The 20473-nt window shown below is 42.9% G+C and overlaps 1 protein-coding gene across 5 annotated transcripts in view; it reads right to left on the reverse strand.

The window, feature by feature from the left end:
• LOC139756535 (ATP-dependent DNA helicase Q1-like) overlaps nt 1–20473 on the reverse strand; it is a 111616-nt gene that overhangs the window by 65368 nt on the left and 25775 nt on the right. For all 5 annotated transcript variants that reach the window (XM_071676082.1, XM_071676080.1, XM_071676078.1 and 2 more), the window contains exon 5: nt 12868–13042. In XM_071676082.1, coding sequence (XP_071532183.1) covers nt 12868–13042 — 175 coding nt within the window. The remainder of the gene's footprint in view (nt 1–12867; nt 13043–20473) is intronic.

Consider the following 20473-nt stretch of genomic DNA (forward strand, 5'->3'; position numbering starts at 1 on the left):
GTGGAAGTCGAGAACATTATCTCGGAAAGCAAAAATGGCTATGTTTGATGGAATAGTGGTTCCAACAATGTTGTATGGTTGCGAGGCGTGGGCTATGGATAGAGTTGTGTGCATGAGGGTGGATGTGCTGGAAATGAGGTGTTTGAGGACAATTTGTGGTGTGAGGTGGTTTGATCGAGTAAGTAATGTAAGGGTAAGATAGATGTGTGAAAATAAAAAGAGCATGGTTGAGAGAGCAGAAGAGGGTATTTTGAAATGGTTTGGGCACATGGAGAGAATGAGTGAGGAAAGATTGACCAAGAGGATATATGTGTCGGAGGTGGAGGGAACAAGGAGAGGTGGGAGACCAAATTGGAGGTGGAAAGATGGAGTGAAAAAGATTTTGAGTGATCGGGGCCTGAACATGCAGGAGGGTGAAAGGAGGGCAAAGAATAGAGTGAATTGGAGCGATGTGGTATACCGGGGTTGACGTGCTGTCAGTGGATTGAATCAAGGCATGTGTATGGGGGTGGGTTGGGCCATTTCTTTCGTCTGTTTCCTTGCGCTACCTCGCAAACGCGGGAGACAGTGAAAAAAAAAAAAAATAATTATCTTTGGGGTTAGGGGAGAAAGAATACTTCCCACGTATTCCCTGCATGTCGTAGAAGGCGACTAAAAGGGAAGGGAGCGGGGGGGCTGGAAATCCTCCCCTCTCGTTTTTTTTAATTTTCCAAAGGAAGGAGCAGGGAAGCGGGCCAGGTGAGGATGTTCCCTCAAAGGCCCAGTCCTCTGTTCTTAACGCTACCTCGCTATCGCGGGAAATGGCAAATAGTATAAAAAAAAAAAATAATAATAATAATAAAACTTATTCACATTTACTCTCAGCCTTCTTCTTTCATACACTTTACCAAACTCAGTCACCAACTTCTGTAGTTCCTAACCTGAATCAGCCACCAGCACTGTATCATCAGCGAATAACAACTGACTCACTTCCCAAGCCTTCTCATCCACAACAGACTGCATACTTGCCCCTCTCTCTAAAACTTTTGCATTCACCTCCCTAACAACCCCATCCATTAACAAATTAAACAACCATGGAGACATCATGCACCCCAGCTGCAAGCTGACATTCACTGGGAACCAATCACTTTCCTCTCTTGCTACTTGTACACATGCCTTACATCCTTGGTAAAAACGTTTCACTGCTTCTAACAACTTATCTCCTGCACTATATACTCTTAATACCTTCCATAAAGCATCTCTATCAACCCTACCATATGCCTTCTCCAGATCCGTAAATGCTATATACAAATCCATCTGTTTTTCTCAGTATTTCTCACACACATTCTTCAAAGCAAACACCTGATCCACACATCCTCTACCACTGCTCTTCCCCAATCTGATGCTCTATAAATGCCTTTACGCTCTCAATCAATAGTTTCCCATATGATTTCCCAGGAATATTCAACAAACTCATACCTCTGTAATTTGAATACTCACCTTTGTCCCCTTTGCCTTTGTACAATGACACTATACTTCACCAGGAACCATACATACATTGAATATCCTTACCAACCAATCAACAACACGGTCACCCCTTTTTTTAATAAATTCCACTGCAACACCATCTAAACCCGCCACCTTGCCGGCTTTCATCTTCCGCAAAGCTTCCAACATTGTTATGTGGTTGTGAGGCATGGGCTATAGATAAGGTTGTGCGAAGGAGGGTGGATGTGTTGGAAATTAAATGTTTGAGGACAATATGTGATGTGAGGTGGTCTGATCGAGTAAGTAATGAAAAGGTAAGAGAGATGTGTGGTAACAGAAAGAGTGTGGTTGCAAGCGCAGAAGAGGGTGTGTTGAAGTGGTTTGGTCACATGAAGAAATGAGTGAGGGAAGATTGACAAAGAGGATATATGTGTCAGAGGTGGAGGGAACGAGAAGTGGGAGACCAAATTGGAGGTGGAAGGATGGAGTGAAAAAGATTTTGAGGGATTGGGGCCTAAACATACAGGGGGTGAAAGGTATGCAAGGAATATAATGAAATGGAACGATGTGGTATGCCAGGGTCAACATGGTGTCAATGGAATGAACCAGGGCATGTAAAGTGTCTGGGGTAAACCATGGGAAGTTTTGTGGGGCCTGGATGTGGAAATGGAGCTGTAGTTTCAGTGCATTACACATGAGAGCTAGAGACTGAGTGTGAATGAATGTGACCTTTTTGTCTTTTCCTAGCACTGCCTTGTCATGGGGATGCTATTTCATGTGTGGCAGGGTGGCAACGGGAATGGATGAAGGCAGCAAGTATGAATATGTACATGTGTATATATGTATATAACTATGTATGTATATGTATGTATATGCTGAAATGTTTTTTTTTTTTTTTTTTTATACTTTGTCGCTGTCTCCCGCGTCTGCGAGGTAGCGCAAGGAAACAGACAAAAGAAATGGCCCAACCCCCCCCCCCATACACATGTACATACACATGTCCACACACGTGTATACCTACCTACATAGCTTTCCATGGTCCACCCCAGACGCCTCACATGCCTTGATTCACTCCACTGACAGCACGTCAACCCCTGTATACCACATCGCTCCAATTCACTCTATTCCTTGCCCTCCTTACACCCTCCTGCATGTTCAGGCCCCGATCACACAAAATCTTTTTCACTCCATCTTTCCACCTCCAATTTGGTCTCCCTCTTCTCCTCGTTCCCTCCACCTCCGACACATATATCCTCTTGGTCAATCTTTCCTCACTCATTCTCTCCATGTGCCCAAACCATTTCAAAACACCCTCTTCTGCTCTCTCAACCACGCTCTTTTTATTTCCACACATCTCTCTTACCCTTACGTTACTTACTCGATCAAACCACCTCACACCACACATTGTCCTCAAACATCTCATTTCCAGCACATCCATCCTCCTGCGCACAACTCTATCCATAGCCCACGCCTCGCAACCATACAACATTGTTGGAACCACTATTCCTTCAAACATACCCATTTTTGCTTTCCGAGATAATGTTCTCGACTTCCACACATTTTTCAAGGCTCCCAAAATTTTCGCCCCCTCCCCCACCCTATGATCCACTTCCGCTTCCATGGTTCCATCCGCTGACAGATCCACTCCCAGATATCTAAAACACTTCACTTCCTCCAGTTTTTCTCCATTCAAACTTACCTCCCAATTGACTTGACCCTCAACCCTACTGTACCTAATAACCTTGCTCTTATTCACATTTACTCTTAACTTTCTTCTTCCACACACTTTACCAAACTCAGTCACCAGCTTCTGCAGTTTCTCACATGAATCAGCCACCAGCGCTGTATCATCAGCGAACAACAACTGACTCACTTCCCAGGCTCTCTCATCCCCAACAGACTTCATACTTGCCCCTCTTTCCAGGACTCTTGCATTCACCTCCCTAACAACCCCATCCATAAACAAATTAAACAACCATGGAGACATCACACACCCCTGCCGCAAACCTACATTCACTGAGAACCAATCACTTTCCTCTCTTCCTACACGTACACATGCCTTACATCCTCGATAAAAACTTTTCACTGCTTCTAACAACTTGCCTCCCACACCATATATTCTTAATACCTTCCACAGAGCATCTCTATCAACTCTATCATATGCCTTCTCCAGATCCATAAATGCTACATACAAATCCATTTGCTTTTCTAAGTATTTCTCACATACATTCTTCAAAGCAAACACCTGATCCACACATCCTCTACCACTTCTGAAACCGCACTGCTCTTCCCCAATCTGATGCTCTGTACATGCCTTCACCCTCTCAGTCAATACCCTCCCATATAATTTTCCAGGAATACTCAACAAACTTATACCTCTGTAATTTGAGCACTCACTCTTATCCCCTTTGCCTTTGTACAATGGCACTATGCACTATGCTGAAATGTATAGGTATGTTTATGTGTGTGTGTGTGGACATTTATGTACATACATGTGTATGTGGGTGGGTTGGGCCATTCTTTGTCTGTTTCCTTGTGCTACCTCGCTAATGTGGAAGACGGTGATTAAGTATAATAAAATAATAAATAAAATAATAAATAAAATAATAATATAAATAACAATATCAATAATAGTAAATGATGTATGTATGGGTCATGGTGAGGTGCCTACAGATTGGCAGAAAGCATGTATAATGCCACTGTATAAAGGCAAGGGGGGAAAGTTGAGTGTTTGAATTACAGACGTCTAAGTTTATTAAGCATACCTAGTAAGTCGTGTGGAAGAGTGATGACTGAAAGTGGATGGAGGCATGTACACACCATCAATGTGGGGAGGAAAATGTGGTTTCAGGAGTGGCAGAGGATGTGTGGATCAGGTATTTTCTTTGATGTACCAGTGCGATAAATACTTTAAGAAACATGAGGATTAGTACATGGCATTTATGGATCTGGAAGAAGCATATGATAGGGATGATAGAGATTCCCTAAACGTGTTACAAATGCATGGTATGGGGGAAAGCTTAAAATGCAGTGAGGAGTGTTTACCAAGAGCATTAGGCACGTGTGTGAATAGGTAAAGGAGTGTGAGTGATTCCAGGTGAAGGAGGGTCAATGGCAGGGGTGTGTTTTGTCACCATGACAGTTTAATTTGCTTATGGAAGGGGTAGTAAGGGAGTTATAAATGCAAAGGTCTTAAAGAGAGGGGCAGTTATGTAGTAAGTTGGGGATGAGGAGGCTTGGGAAGTGAGTTAGTTGTTGTTTGTTGATGACATGGTGCTGGAGGGAGATTTGAGTGAGAAACTGCAGAAGTTGGTGTCTGAGTTTAGGAGAGTGTGTGAAAGGAAGAGAGATGAGATTAAAAATGAATAAAAGCAAGAGACTAGAGGGGACGGGAGCGGGGGCCAGAAATCCTCCCCACCTTGTATTTTAACTTTCTAAAATGGGAAACAGATGAAGGAGTCACGCGGGGAGTGCTCATCCTCCTCATAGGCTCAGATTGGAGTGTCTAAATGTGTGTGGATGTAACCAAGATGTGAAAAAAGGAGAGATAGGTAGTATGGTTGAGGAAAGGAACCTGGATGTTTTGGCTCAACAAAGCTCAAGGGTAAAGGGGAAGAGTGGTTTGGAAATGTCTTGGGAGTAAAGTCAGGGGTTAGCGAGAGGACAAGAGCAAGGGAAGGAGTAGCACTACTCCTGAATCAGGAGTTGTGGGAGTATGTGATAGAATGTAAGAAAGTAATTTCTAGATTAATATGGGTAAAACTGAAAGTTGATGGAGAGAGATGGGTGATTATTGGTGCATATGCACCTGGGCATGAGAAGAAAGATCATGAGAGGCAAGTGTTTTGGGAGCAGCTGAATGAGTGTGTTAGTGGTTTTGATGCACAAGGCCGGGTTATAGTGATGGATGATTTGAATGCAAAGGTGAGTAATGTGGCAGTTGAGGGAATAATTGGTATACATGGGGTGTTCAGTGTTGTAAATGGAAATGGTGAAGAGCTTGTAGATTTATGTGCTGAAAAAGGACTGGTGATTGAGAATACCTGGTTTAAAAAGAGAGATATACATAAGTATACTTATGTAAGTGATAACAAGTAGTGGTGATGTGAGAAGGAGATGGAATGAGTATTTTGAAGGTTTGTTGAATGTGTCTGATGACAGAGTGGCAGATATAGGGTGTTTGGGTCGAGGTGGTGTGCAAAGTGAGAGGGTTAGGGAAAGTGATTTGGTAAACAGAGAGGAGGTAGTAAAAGCTTTGCGGAAGATGAAAGCCGGCAAGGCAGCAGGTTTGGATGGTATTGCAGTGGAATTTATTAAAAAAGGGGGTGACTGTATTGTTGACTGGTTGGTAAGGTTATTTAATGTATGTATGACTCATGGTGAGGTGCCTGAGGATTGGCGGAATGCGTGCATAGTGCCATTGTACAAAGGCAAAGGGGATAAGAGTGAGTGCTCAAATTACAGAGGTATAAGTTTGTTGAGTATTCCTGGTAAATTATATGGGAGGGTATTGATTGAGAGGGTGAAGGCATGTACAGAGCATCAGATTGGGGAAGAGCAGTGTGGTTTCAGAAGTGGTAGAGGATGTGTGGATCAGGTGTTTGCTTTGAAGAATGTATGTGAGAAATACTTAGAAAAGCAAATGGATTTGTATGTAGCATTTATGGATCTGGAGAAGGCATATGATAGAGTTGATAGAGATGCTCTGTGGAAGGTATTAAGAATATATGGTGTGGGAGGCAAGTTGTTAGAAGCAGTGAAAAGTTTTTATCGAGGATGTAAGGCATGTGTACGTGTAGGAAGAGAGGAAAGTGATTGGTTCTCAGTGAATGTAGGTTTGCGGCAGGGGTGTGTGATGTCTCCATGGTTGTTTAATTTGTTTATGGATGGGGTTGTTAGGGAGGTAAATGCAAGAGTCTTGGAAAGAGGGGCAAGTATGAAGTCTGTTGGGGATGAGAGAGCTTGGGAAGTGAGTCAGTTGTTGTTCGCTGATGATACAGCGCTGGTGGCGGATTCATGTGAGAAACTGCAGAAGCTGGTGACGGAGTTTGGTAAAGTGTGTGGAAGAAGAAAGTTAAGAGTAAATGTGAATAAGAGCAAGGTTATTAGGTACAGTAGGGTTGAGGGTCAAGTCAATTGGGAGGTGAGTTTGAATGGAGAAAAACTGGAGGAAGTGAAGTGTTTTAGATATCTGGGAGTGGATCTGTCAGCGGATGGAACCATGGAAGCGGAAGTGGATCATAGGGTGGGGGAGGGGGCGAAAATTTTGGGAGCCTTGAAAAATGTGTGGAAGTCGAGAACATTATCTCGGAAAGCAAAAATGGGTATGTTTGAAGGAATAGTGGTTCCAACAATGTTGTATGGTTGCGAGGCGTGGGCTATGGATAGAGTTGTGCGCAGGAGGATGGATGTGCTGGAAATGAGATGTTTGAGGACAATGTGTGGTGTGAGGTGGTTTGATCGAGTAAGTAACATAAGGGTAAGAGAGATGTGTGGAAATAAAAAGAGCGTGGTTGAGAGAGCAGAAGAGGGTGTTTTGAAATGGTTTGGGCACATGGAGAGAATGAGTGAGGAAAGATTGACCAAGAGGATATATGTGTCGGAGGTGGAGGGAACGAGGAGAAGAGGGAGACCAAATTGGAGGTGGAAAGATGGAGTGAAAAGGATTTTGTGTGATCGGGGCCTGAACATGCAGGAGGGTGAAAGGAGGGCAAGGAATAGAGTGAATTGGAGCGATGTGGTATACAGGGGTTGACGTGCTGTCAGTGGATTGAATCAAGGCATGTGAAGCGTCCGGGGTAAACCATGGAAAGCTGTGTAGGTATGTATTTTGCGTGTGTGGACGTGTGTATGTACATGTGTATGGGGGGGGGTTTGGGCCATTTCTTTCGTCTGTTTCCTTGCGCTACCTCGCAACCGCGGGAGACAGCGACGAGGTATAAAAAAAAAAAAAAAAAACTTATGTAAGTAGGAGAGATGGCCAGAGAGCGTTATTGGATTACGTGTTAATTGACAGGCGCGCGAGAGAGACTTTTGGATGTTAAAGTGCTGAGAGGTGCAACTGGAGGGATGTCTGATCATTACCTTGTGGAGGTGAAGGTGAAGATTTGTATGGGTTTTCAGAAAAGAAGAGTGACTGTTGGGGTGAAGAGGGTGGTGAGAGTAAGTGAGCTTGGGAAGGAGACTTGTGTGAGGAAGTACCAGGAGAGAATGAGTACAGAATGGAAAAAGGTGAGAACAAAGGAGGTAAGGGGAGTGGGGGAGGAATGGGATGTATTTAGGGAAGCAGTGATGGCTTGCGCAAAAGATGCTTGTGGCATGAGAAGCGTGGGAGGTGGGTTGATTAGAAAGGGTAGTGAGTGGTGGGATGAAGAAGTAAGATTATTAGTGAAAGAGAAGAGAGAGGCATTTGGACGATTTTTGCAGGGAAAAAACACGAATGAGTGGGAGATCTATAAAAGAAAGAGACAGGAGGTCAAGAGAAAGGTGCAAGAGGTGAAAAAGAAGGCATATGAGAGTTGGGGTGAGAGAGTATCATTAAATTTCAGGGAGAATAAAAAGATGTTTTGGAAGGAAGTAAATCAAGTGCGTAAGACAAGAGAGCCAATGGGAACTTCAGTGAAGGGGGATAATGGGGAGGTGATAACAAGTAGTGGTGATGTGAGAAGGAGATGGAGTGAGTATTTTGAAGGTTTGTTGAATTTGTTTGATGATAGAGTGGCAGATATAGGGTGTTTTGGTCGAGGTGGTGTGCAAAGTGAGAGTGTTAGGGAGGATGATTTGGTAAACAGAGAAGAGGTAGTAAAAGCTCTGTGGAAGAGGAAAGCCGGCAAGGCAGCAGGTTTGGATGATATTGCAGTGGAATTTATTAAAAAAGGGGGTGACTGTATTGTTGACTGGTTGGTAAGGTTATTTAATGTATGTATGATTCATGGTGAGGTGCCTGAGGATTGGCAGAATGCGTGCATAGTGCCATTGTACAAAGGCAAAGGGGATAAGAGTGAGTGCTCAAATTACAGAGGTATAAGTTTGTTGAGTCTTCCTGGTAAATATATGGGAGGGTACTGATTGAGAGGGTGAAGGCATGTACAGAGCATCAGATTGGGGAAGAGCAGTGTGGTTTCAGAAGTGGTAGAGGATGCGTGGATCAGGTATTTGCTTTGAAGAATGTATGTGAGAAATACTTAGAAAAGCAAATGGATTGTATGTAGCATTTATGGATCTGGAGAAGGCATATGATAGAGTTGACAGAGATGCTCTGTGGAAGGTATTAAGAATATATGGTGTGGGAGGCAAGTTGTTAGAAGCAGTGAAAAGTTTTTATTGAGGATGTAAGGCATGTGTACGTGTAGGAAGAGAGGAAAGTGATTGGTTCTCAGTAAATGTAGGTTTGTGGCAGGGATGTGTGATGTCTCCATGGTTGTTTAATTTGTTTATGGATGGGGTTGTTAGGGAGGTGAATGCAAGAGTTTTGGAAAGAGGGGCAAGTATGCAGTCTGTTGGGGATGAGAGAGCTTGGGAAGTGAGTCAGTTGTTGTTCGCTGATGATACAGCGCTGGTGGCTGATTCATGTGAGAAACTGCAGAAGCCAGTGACTGAGTTTGGTAAAGTGTGTGAAAGAAGAAAGTTAAGAGTAAATGTGAATAAGAGCAAGGTTATTAGGTACAGTAGGGTTGAGGGTCAGGTCAATTGGGAGGTAAGTTTGAATGGAGAAAAACTGGAGGAAGTAAAGTGTTTTAGATATCTGGGAGTGGATCTGGCAGCGGTTGGAACCATGGAAGCGGAAGTGAATCATAGGGTAGGGGAGGGGGTGAAAATCCTGGGAGCCTTGAAGAATGTGTGGAAGTCGAGAACATTATCCCCGAAAGCAAAAATGGGTATGTTTGAAGGAATAGTGGTTCCAACAATGTTGTATGGTTGCAAGGCATGGGCTATGGATAGAGTTGTGCACAGGAGGGTGGATGTGCTGGAAATGAGATGTTTGAGGACAATGTGTGGTGTGAGGTGGTTTGATCGAGTAAGTAATGTAAGGGTAAGAGAGATGTGTGGAAATAAAAAGAGCATGGTTGAGAGAGCAGAAGAGGGTGTTTTGAAATGGTTTGGGCACATGGAGAGAATGAGTGAGGAAAGATTGACCAAGAGGATATATGTGTCGGAGGTGGAGGGAACGAGGAGAAGAGGGAGACCAAATTGGAGGTGTAAAGATGGAGTGAAAAAAGATTTTGAGTGATCGGGGCCTGAACATGCAGGAGGGTGAAAGGCGGGCAAGGAATAGAGTGAATTGGATCGATGTGGTATACCGGGGTCAACGTGCTGTCAATGGATTGAATCAGGGCATGTGAAGCGTCTGGGGTAAATCATGGAAAGTTCTGTGGGGCCTGGATGTGGAAAGGGAGCTGTGGTTTCGGGCATTATTGCATGACAGCTAGAGACTGAGTGTGAACGAATGGGGCCTTTGTTGTGTTTTCCTAGCGCTACCTCGCACACATGAGGGGGAGGGGGATGTTATTCCATGTGTGGCGAGGTGGCGATGGGAATGAATAAAGGCAGACAGTGTGAATTGTGTGCATGGGTATATATGTATGTGTGTGTGTGTGTATATATATGTGTACATTGAGATGTATGGGTATGTATATTTGCGTGTGTGGACGTGTATGTATATACATGTGTAGGGGGGTGGGTTGGGCCATTTCTTTCGTCTGTTTCCTTGCGCTACCTCGCAAACGCGGGAGACAACGACAAAGCAAAATAAATAAATAAAAGCAAGATTATCAATTCTAACAGTGCAAAGAGACAGGTTAGTTGGGGTGTAAGTTTCTATGAAGAAAACTTGGAGGAAGTGAAGCATTTTAGATACCAAGTGCAGAACATGGTAGTAAATGGCACCATGGTTCTGTGAGCATTGAGGAATGTGTGGAAAGTGAGGTTGCTATCTGTGAGACAAAAAATGGTCATGTATAAATGTATAATAGTCTGATAAGTGTTGTTTGAATCTGAGGTATTGAGTATAGATGAGAATGAACACAAGAGGATGAATATAATCATCTATTTCAAATCACGTATTTGTACTGTATGAGGGAGTTTTACACCTATGGGTTCCCATCTCTTGAACATTCTCTAGTATCACACAACCTCTTAAATTCATGTATCCTGCCTGCAGTAACCATGTCTTCAGTCATTCTCTTCCATCCACCAACCACTCTTATACTATAAAAGTATTTCTTTACATCCTCTTTAACATTCTTTTTACTTAATTTCATGTTAAGTCCTTTGGGTGCCATATCCTTACATCTCTCGAAAAATTATTCACTGTCCAAACCATCAATCGTTTTTAAAAACTTTAATGAAGGTGGTAATGAGATCACCTCACACTATTCTCTCTTCCAGGGGTTGGTAAATCTAAAGCATTTAATCTTTCCCTAAGATTTTTTTACCAAAATTGTTGACCATTTCCCACATAAATGAGGTGGCACAAGGAACAGAGAAAGAAAAACTGCATTCGTTCACTTCTATTCTTTAGCTGTCATGTGTAACACACCAGTCTCACACCTTACAATCCACAACCAAGCTTTACAAAAACTTTCCATGGTTTACTTTGGCCACTGCACATGCCCCTGGTTCAGTCCACAGACAGCATGTCAACTCCTGTGCAAGCCTTTCAACCTCCTACATGTTCAGGCCCCAGTTACTCAAAATCTTTTTCACTCCAACCTTCCCTCTCAAATTTGGTCTCCTCTTCTCCTTTTCCTCTCCATTTCCAACACATACACCCTCTTTATCAACCTCTCCTCACTCTACAGGTGCTCCCCAACTTACGATGGTTCAACTTATGATTTTTTGACTTTACGATGATGCAATAGCGATATGCATTCAGTAGAAACCGTACTTCAAATTTTGAATTCTGGTCTCTTCCTGGTCTAGCAATATGTGGTATGTTACTCTCTCATGAAGATGTACAGTGACAAGGAGCTGCAGCTTCCAGTCAGCCACATGATCACAAGTGTAAATAACCATTACTCCACAGTGTCCTGTGTTGCCAGCATTTTTTTTTTGGATTTTGTGTTTTGCGTTTTTGCATCCCATCATGTTTACAAAATGCCCATTTGTGTCTCCTGCCTCTGGTGAGAAGAAGAGGAAGGCAATTACTCTTAAGATGAAATTAAAGATAAGCTTGGAGATGACAAGCCAGTGACTGCCATTGCACGTGTCAAAACTTTCGCAGTCAACGATTTCAACCATCTTAAAGGATAAGAAGCAAATTAGTGATGCAGTGAAATCTTCAGTCAATTGATGATATAGAAAAATTACTTGTCACGTGGATGGAAGACCAGATACAGAAGTGCATACCACTTAGCCTATTGACAATCCAGGTTAAGGCAAGAAACCTTTTCGATATATGCAATGTTCACAGCAAGTCACAGGTGGTTCGAACACTTCAAAAGGTGTCATAATTTTCATAATTTAAAGATTAGCAGTGAGGCAGCAACTGCCAATACTAAAGGTGCCAAAGCTTTCAAGGAAGAGATGCATATGATAACTGTATATAAGAAATTTAAGTGTTCTAAGAAGGTTTAAGGTAGGCTGGGATAAGCTATGATATTCAGTAGGTTAGATGTATAGTATTGAATGTATTTTTTACTTATGATATTTTCAACTTATGATGGGTTTATTGGAAAGTAACCTCATCATAAGTCGGGGAGCATCTGTACGTCTATATATCTCTGATGCCTGTTTTCCCAACTGGAGCCCTCTTAAGGGGGTGGCCATGGCAAAAGAGTCTCTGTAACTAGTAAACTCTAGTGCAGCTTCTTGGCCTTTAGTGTGTCAGGCTTAACAGGCCACTGGCAGAGGGCAATTCTAGTGTTTGCAGAGGCTCTTACCTAATGTTCGTACTGACTACTTTTTCCTCATGCTCCTGCTTACTGATCTATTCCATATGTCCAAACCATTTCAGCACATCCTCTTCAGCTCTCTCATCCACACCCTTCTTACCACACCTCTCTCTTACATGTTTAATACTAACTTCATCAAACCTCCTCACACCACATGTAGTCCGCAAGTATTTCATTTCCAATATATCTGCCCTTCTCAACACATTCTCATCTACAGCCCCAGCCTCACATCCATACAACAATGTAAGGACTACTATACCTTCAACATACTCATTTCCATCCTCTTAGATAACGAACTTTCTTTTCATATATTCCTTAATACTCCCAGAACCTTAGCCCCTTACCCATCCTTTGTTCAATTTACGCTTTCACAGTTTTGTTTGCCTCCATGTCCACTCCCAGGTATCTAAAGCAATCCACTTCTTCCAAATTTTCCCAATGAACCTGTCCCTCTACCCTGCTGAACCTAATAACCTTGCTTTCGTTAACATCTGCTCTCAACACATACCTGGTCTAAAATCATGACCCCACTGTGAGCAGCAATGGACCTCATCAATGGCTAAGCGAACAAATCGACCCATCTGGTGCATCTTTTGGAGTTTGGCCATAAACCTCTTAGATTTGGCTAGTTTCTCTGGTGTTACATACAGTAGCTTCAGCTGGCTTTTGGAGTTAGTCATATCCTGGGGATAGTGATAGTCTTTTGGAAAACATCTTATGTGAAAAACTAATTTCTGTAATAAAACAGAAGAGTTTCAAAGGACACATGCACGGAAATCTTTTTTCGTCAAAGCAGTTGAACTAGGCCTGACACAGAAAACTAAAGCATTAACACTCCCTAACAACTGTCTTATGCAGGCCTGCCATCTACAGAATTAAATACAAAGAGAACCATCAACAAGCTGTGTCATCTCTGTAACTGCAGTCAATTCATACCATCAATGCTAGTCAACTACTTAGAATGTACTGACTACAGGAAAAGTAGTGCCACCTACATACAAATGTTGGATGGTTAAGATGGCAGGTGAACATTCTAAAATCTTTAAGATGTCTCTGTTATATAAGAAAAATCAATCTTTCCATATGAAATTTCCCAAATGCATTCAACAAAGCCTTAAGAATACAATTCTAATTACAAAAACTGCACGCATGAGAACGTAGTTCTCTCGACACCTGATTGCATCCTAGGATATTTCCCTCCAAGATGAATTACCATTGTTTACAAGACAGGGCACTTAAACACATGGGAGATTTGAATAATCCAAGTTTGCTGTCAAGGTCCAACAGAATTTTTTCGGAAACTATACTGTCTCACTCCCTAACAAGAAAGGCAGTGATTCTCAGCACAGGAGACTGGAAAAGATAGTTCTAAACAGTAACATAGAAGACTTGAACCTTACTTCTTTTGCACAATCATGGCTAAATTCCTCCAACCTATGTAATATATCATGTTGCTGGTTAATGAACTAGTAAACATACACTGCCAACCACTAGTTCTGAACATATTATTTCACATACCATACCCTATCCCTGGGGATAGGGGAGAAAGAATACTTCCCACACATTCCTCACGTGTTGTAGAAGGCGACTAAAGGGGACGGGAGCGTGGGGCTAGAAACCCTCCCCTTCTCGTATTTTAACTTTCTAAAAGGGGAAACAGAAGAAGGAGTCACACGAGAAGTGCTCATCCTCCTCGAAGGCTCAGACTGGGGTGTCAAAATGTGAGAGGATGTAACCAAGATGAGAAAAAAGGAGAGATAGGTAGTATGTTTGAGGAAAGGAACCTGGATGTTTTGGCTCTGAGTGAAACGAAGCTCAAGGGTAAAGGGGAAGAGTGGTTTGGGAACGTCTTGGGAGTAAAGTCAGGGGTTAGTGAGAGGACAAGAGCAAGGGAAGGAGTAGCACTACTCCTGAAACAGGAGTGGTGGGAGTATGTGATAGAGTGTAAGAAAGTAAACTCTAGATTGATATGGGTAAAACTGAAAGTGGATGGAGAGAGATGGGTGATTATTGGTGCATATGCACCTGGGCATGAGAAGAAAGATCATGAGAGGCAAGTGTTTTGGGAGCAGCTGAATGAGTGTGTTAGTGGTTTTGATGCACAAGACCGGGTTATAGTTATGGGTGATTTGAATGCAAAGGTGAGTAATGTGGCAGTTGAGGGAATAATTGGTTTACATGGGGTGTTCAGTGTTGTAAATAGAAATGGTGAAGAGCTTGTAGATTTATGTGCTGAAAAAGGACTGGTGATTGGGAATACCTGGTTTAAAAAGAGAGATATACACAAGTATATGTATGTAAGTAGGAGAGATGGCCAGAAAGTGTTATTGGATTACGTGTTAATTGATAGGCGCGCGAAAGAGAGACTTTTGGATGTTAATGTGCTGAGAAGTGCAACTGGAGGGATGTTTGATCATTATCTTGTGGAGGCGAAGGTGAAGATTTGTATGGGTTTTCAGAAAAGAAGAGAGAATGTTGGGGTGAAGAGAGTGGTGAGAGTAAGTGATCTTGGGAAGGAGACTTGTGTGAGGAAGTACCAGGAGAGAATGAGTACAGAATGGAAAAAGGTGAGAACAAAGGACATAAGGGGAGTGGGGGAGCAATGGGATGTATTTAGGAAAGCAGTGATAGCTTGTGCAAAAGATGCTTGTGGCATGAGAAGCGTGGGAGGTGGGCAGATTAGAAAGGGTAGTGAGTGGTGGGATGAAGAAGTAAGAGTATTAGTGAAAGGGAAGAGAGAGGCATTTGGACGATTTTTGCAGGCAAATAATGCAAATGAGTGGGAGATGTATAAAAGAAAGAGGCAGGAGGTCAAGAGAAAGGTGCAAGAGGTGAAAAAGAGGGCAAATGAGAGTTGTGGTGAAAGAGTATCATTAAATTTTAGGGAGAATAAAAAGATGTTTTGGAAGGAGGTAAATAAAGTACGTAAGACAAGGGAACAAATGGGAACTTCAGCGAAGGGGGATAATGGGGAGGTGATAAAGAGTAGTTGTGATGTGAGAAGGAGATGGAGTGAGTATTTTGAAGGTTTGTTGAATGTGTTTGATGATAGAGTGGCAGATATAGGGTGTTTTGGTCGAGGTGGTGTGCAAAGTGAGAGGGTAAGGGAGGATGATTTGGTAAACAGAGACGAGGTAGTAAAAGCTTTGCGGAAGATGAAAGCCGGCAAGGCAGCAGGTTTGGATGGTACTGCAGTGGAATTTATTGAAAATGGGGGTGACTGTATTGTTGACTAGTTGGTAAGGTTATTTAATATATGAATAATTCATGGTGAGGTGCCTGAGGATTGGCGGAATGCTTGCATAGTGCCATTGTACAAAGGCAAAGGGGACAAAGGTGAGTGCTCAAATTACAAAGGTATAAGTTTGGTGAGCATTCCTAGGAAATTATATGAGAAGGTATTGATTGAGAGGGTGAAGGCATGTACAGAGCATCAAATTGGGGAAGAGCAGTGTGGTTACAGATGTGGTAGAGGATGTGGATCAGGTGTTTGCTTTGAAGAATGTATGTGAGAAATACTTAGAAAAGCAAATGGATTTGTATGTAGCATTTATGGATCTGGAGAAGGCATATGATAGAGTTGATAGAGATGCTCTGTGGAAGGTACTAAGAATATATGATATGGGAGGCAAGTTGTTAGAAGCAGTGAAAAGTCTTTATCGAGGATGTAAAACATGTGTACGTGTAGGAAGAGTGGAAAGTGATTAGTTCTCAGTGAATGTAGGTTTGCAACAGGGGTGCGTGATGTCTCCATGGTTGTTTAATTTGTTTATGGATGGAGTTGTTAGGGAGGTGAATGCAAGAGTTTTGGAAAGAGGGGCAAGTATGCAGTCTGTTGTGGATGAGAGAGCTTGGGAAGTGAGTCAGTTGTTGCTCGCTGATGATACAGCGCTGGTGGCTGATTCATGTGAGAACTGCAGAAGCTGGTGACTGAGTTTGGTAAAGTGTGTGAAAGAAGAAAGTTGAGAGTAACTGTGAATAAGAGCAAGGTTATTAGGTACAGTAGGGTTGAGGGTCAAGTCAATTGGGAGGTAAGTTTGAATGGAGAAAAACTGGAGGAAGTGAAGTGTTTTAGATATCTGGGAGTGGATTTGGCAGCAGATGGAACCATGGAAGTGGAGGTGAATCACAGGGAGGGGGAGGGGGCAAAAATTCCAACACATCCACCCTCCTCTGCGCAACCCTATCTATAGCCCACGCCTCGCAACCATATAACATATATGGAACCACTATTCCTTCAAACATGCCCATTTTTGCTCTTTGAGATATTGTTCTCGACTTCCACACATCTTTCAACGTTCCCAGAAGCTTTGCCCCCTACCCCAGCCTGTGACTCACTTCCGCTTCCATGGTTCCATCCGCTGCTGAATCCACTCCCAGATATCTAAAACACTTCACTTCCTCCAGTTCTTCTCCATGTAAATTTACCTCCCAATTGACTTGTCCCTCAACCCTACTGAACCTAATAACCTTGCTTTTATTCACACTTACTTTAAGCTTTCTTCTTTCACACACTTTATCAAACTCAGTCACCAGCTTCTGCAGTTTCTCACCTGAATCAGCCACCAGCACTGTATCATCAACAAACAACAACTGACTCACTTCCCAAGCCCTTTCATCCACAACAGACTGCATACTTGCCCTTCTTTCCAAAACTTGCATTCACCTCCCTAACAATCCAATCCATAAACTCCTTAAACAACCATGGAGACATCACACACCCCTGCTGCAAACCAGTCTCCAGCTTCTGCAGTTTCTCACCTGAATCAGCCACCAGCACTGTATCACCAGCGAACAACAACTGACTCACTTCCCAAGCCCTTTCATCCACAACAGACTGCATATTTGCCCTTCTTTCCAAAACTTGCATTCACCTCCCTAACAACCCAATCCATTTTTTTTTTTTTTTTTTTTTTTCTTTATACTTTGTCGCTGTCTCCCGCGTTTGCGAGGTAGCGCAAGGAAACAGACGAAAGAAATGGCCCAACCCCCCCCATACACATGTATATACATACGTCCACACACGCAAATATACATACCTACACAGCTTTCCATGGTTTACCCCAGAAGCTTCACATGCCTTGATTCAATCTACTGACAGCACATCAACCCCGGTATACCACATCGCTCCAATTCACTCTATTCCTTGCCCTCCTTTCACCCTCCTGCATGTTCAGGCCCCGATCACACAAAATCTTTTTCACTCCATCTTTCCACCTCCAATTTGGTCTCCCTCTTCTCCTTGCTCCCTCCACCTCCGACACATATATCCTCTTGGTCAATCTTTCCTCACTCATCCTCTCCATGTGCCCAAACCACTTCAAAACACCCTCTTCTGCTCTCTCAACCACGCTCTTTTTATTTCCACACATCTCTCTTACCCTTACGTTACTCACTCGATCAAACCACCTCACACCACACATTGTCCTCAAACATCTCATTTCCAGCACATCCATCCTCCTGCGCACAACTCTATCCATAGCCCACGCCTCGCAACCATACAACATTGTTGGAACCACTATTCCTTCAAACATACCCATTTTTGCTTTCCGAGATAATGTTCTCGACTTCCACACATTCTTCAAGGCCCCCAGAATTTTCGCCCCCTCCCCCACCCTATGATCCACTTCCGCTTCCATGGTTCCATCCGCTGCCAGATCCACTCCCAGATATCTAAAACACTTCACTTCCTCCAGTTTTTCTCCATTCAAACTCACCTCCCAATTGACTTGACCCTCAACCCTACTGTACCTAATAACCTTGCTCTTATTCACATTTACTCTTAACTTTCTTCTTCCACACACTTTACCAAACTCAGTCACCAGCTTCTGCAGTTTCTCACATGAATCAGCCACCAGCGCTGTATCATCAGCGAACAACAACTGACTCACTTCCCAAGCTCTCTCATCCCCAACAGACTTCATACTTGCCCCTCTTTCCAAGACTCTTGCATTTACCTCCCTAACAACCCCATCCATAAACAAATTAAACAACCATGGAGACATCACACACCCCTGCCGCAAACCTACATTCACTGAGAACCAATCACTTTCCTCTCTTCCTACACGTACACATGCCTTACATCCTCGATAAAAACTTTTCACTGCTTCTAACAACTTTCCTCCCACACCATATATTCTTAATACCTTCCACAGAACATCTCTATCAACTCTATCATATGCCTTCTCCATATCCATAAATGCTACATACAAATCCATTTGCTTTTCTAAGTATTTCTCACATACATTCTTCAAAGCAAACACCTGATCCACACATCCTCTACCACTTCTGAAACCACACTGCTCTTCCCCAATCTGATGCTCTGTACATGCCTTCACCCTCTCAATCAATACCCTCCCATATAATTTACCAGGAATACTCAACAAACTTATACCTCTGTAATTTGAGCACTCACTCTTATCCCCTTTGCCTTTGTACAATGGCACTATGCACGCATTCCGCCAATCCTCAGGCACCTCACCACCAATCATACATACATTAAATAACCTTACCAACCAGTCAACAATACAGTCACCCCCATTTTTAATAAATTCCACTGCAATACGATCCAAACCTGCTGCCTTGCCGGCTTTCATCTTCCGCAAAGCTTTCACTACCTCTTCTCTGTTTACCAAATCATTTTCCCTAACCCTCTCACTTTGCACACCACCTCGACCAAAACACCCTATATCTGCCACTCTATCATCAAACACATTCAGCAAACCTTCAAAATACTCACTCCATCTCCTTCTCACATCACCACTACTTGTTATCACCTTCCCATTTGCGCCCTTCACTGAAGTTCCCATTTGCTCCCTTGTCTTACGCACTTTATTTACCTCCTTCCAGAACATCTTTTTATTCTCCCTAAAATTTAATGATACTCTCTCACCCCAACTCTCATTTGCCCTTTTTTTCACCTCTTGCACCTTTCTCTTGACCTCCTGTCTCTTTCTTTTATACATCTCCCACTCAATTGCATTTTTTCCCTGCAAAAATCGTCCAAATGCCTCTCTCTTCTCTTTCACTAATACTCTTACTTCTTCATCCCACCACTCACTACCCTTTCTAATCAACCCACCTCCCACTCTTCTCATGCCACAAGCATCTTTTGCACAATCCATCACTGATTCCCTAAATACATCCCATTCCTCCCCCACTCCCCTTGCTTCCATTGTTCTCACCTTTTTCCATTCTGTACTCAGTCTCTCCTGGTACTTCCTCACACAGGTCTCCTTCTCAAGCTCACTTACTCTCACCACCCTCTTCACCCCAACATTCACTCTTCTTTTCTGAAAACCCATACAAATCTTCACCTTAGCCTCCACAAGATAATGATCAGACATCCCTCCAGTTGCACCTCTCAGCACATTAACATCCAAAAGTCTCTCTTTCGCACGCCTGTCAATTAACACGTAATCCAATAACGCTCTCTGGCCATCTCTCCTTCTTACATAAGTATACTTATGTATATCTCGCTTTTTAAACCAGGTGTTCCCAATAATCAGTCCTTTTTCAGCACATAAATCTACAAGCTCTTCACCATTTCCATTTACAACACTGAACACCCCATGTATACCAATTATTCCCTCAACTGCCACATTACTCACCTTTGCATTCAAATCACCCATCACTATAACCCGGTCTCGTGCATCAAAACCACTAACACACTCATTCAGCTGCTCCCAAAACACTTGCCTCTCTTGATCTTTCTTCTCATGCCCAGGTGCATATGCACCAATAATCACCCATCTCTCTCCATCAACTTTCAGTTTTACCCATATTAATCGAGAATTTACTTTCTTACACTCTATCACATACTCCCACAACTCCTGTTTCAGGAGTATTGCTACTCCTTCCCTTGCTCTTGTCCTCTCACTAACCCCTGACTTTACTCCCCAGACATTCCCAAACCACTCTTCCCCTTTACCCTTGAGCTTTGTTTCACTCAGAGCCAAAACATCCAGGTTCCTTTCCTCAAACATACTACCTATCTCTCCTTTTTTCACATCTTGGTTACATCCACACACATTTAGGCACCCCACTCTGAGCCTTCGAGGAGGATGAGCACTCCCCGCGTGACTCCTTCATCTGTTTCCCATTTTAGAAAGTTA

Source organism: Panulirus ornatus, chromosome 22 (assembly GCF_036320965.1).
Source record: "Panulirus ornatus isolate Po-2019 chromosome 22, ASM3632096v1, whole genome shotgun sequence".
Classification (NCBI taxonomy): domain Eukaryota; kingdom Metazoa; phylum Arthropoda; class Malacostraca; order Decapoda; family Palinuridae; genus Panulirus; species Panulirus ornatus.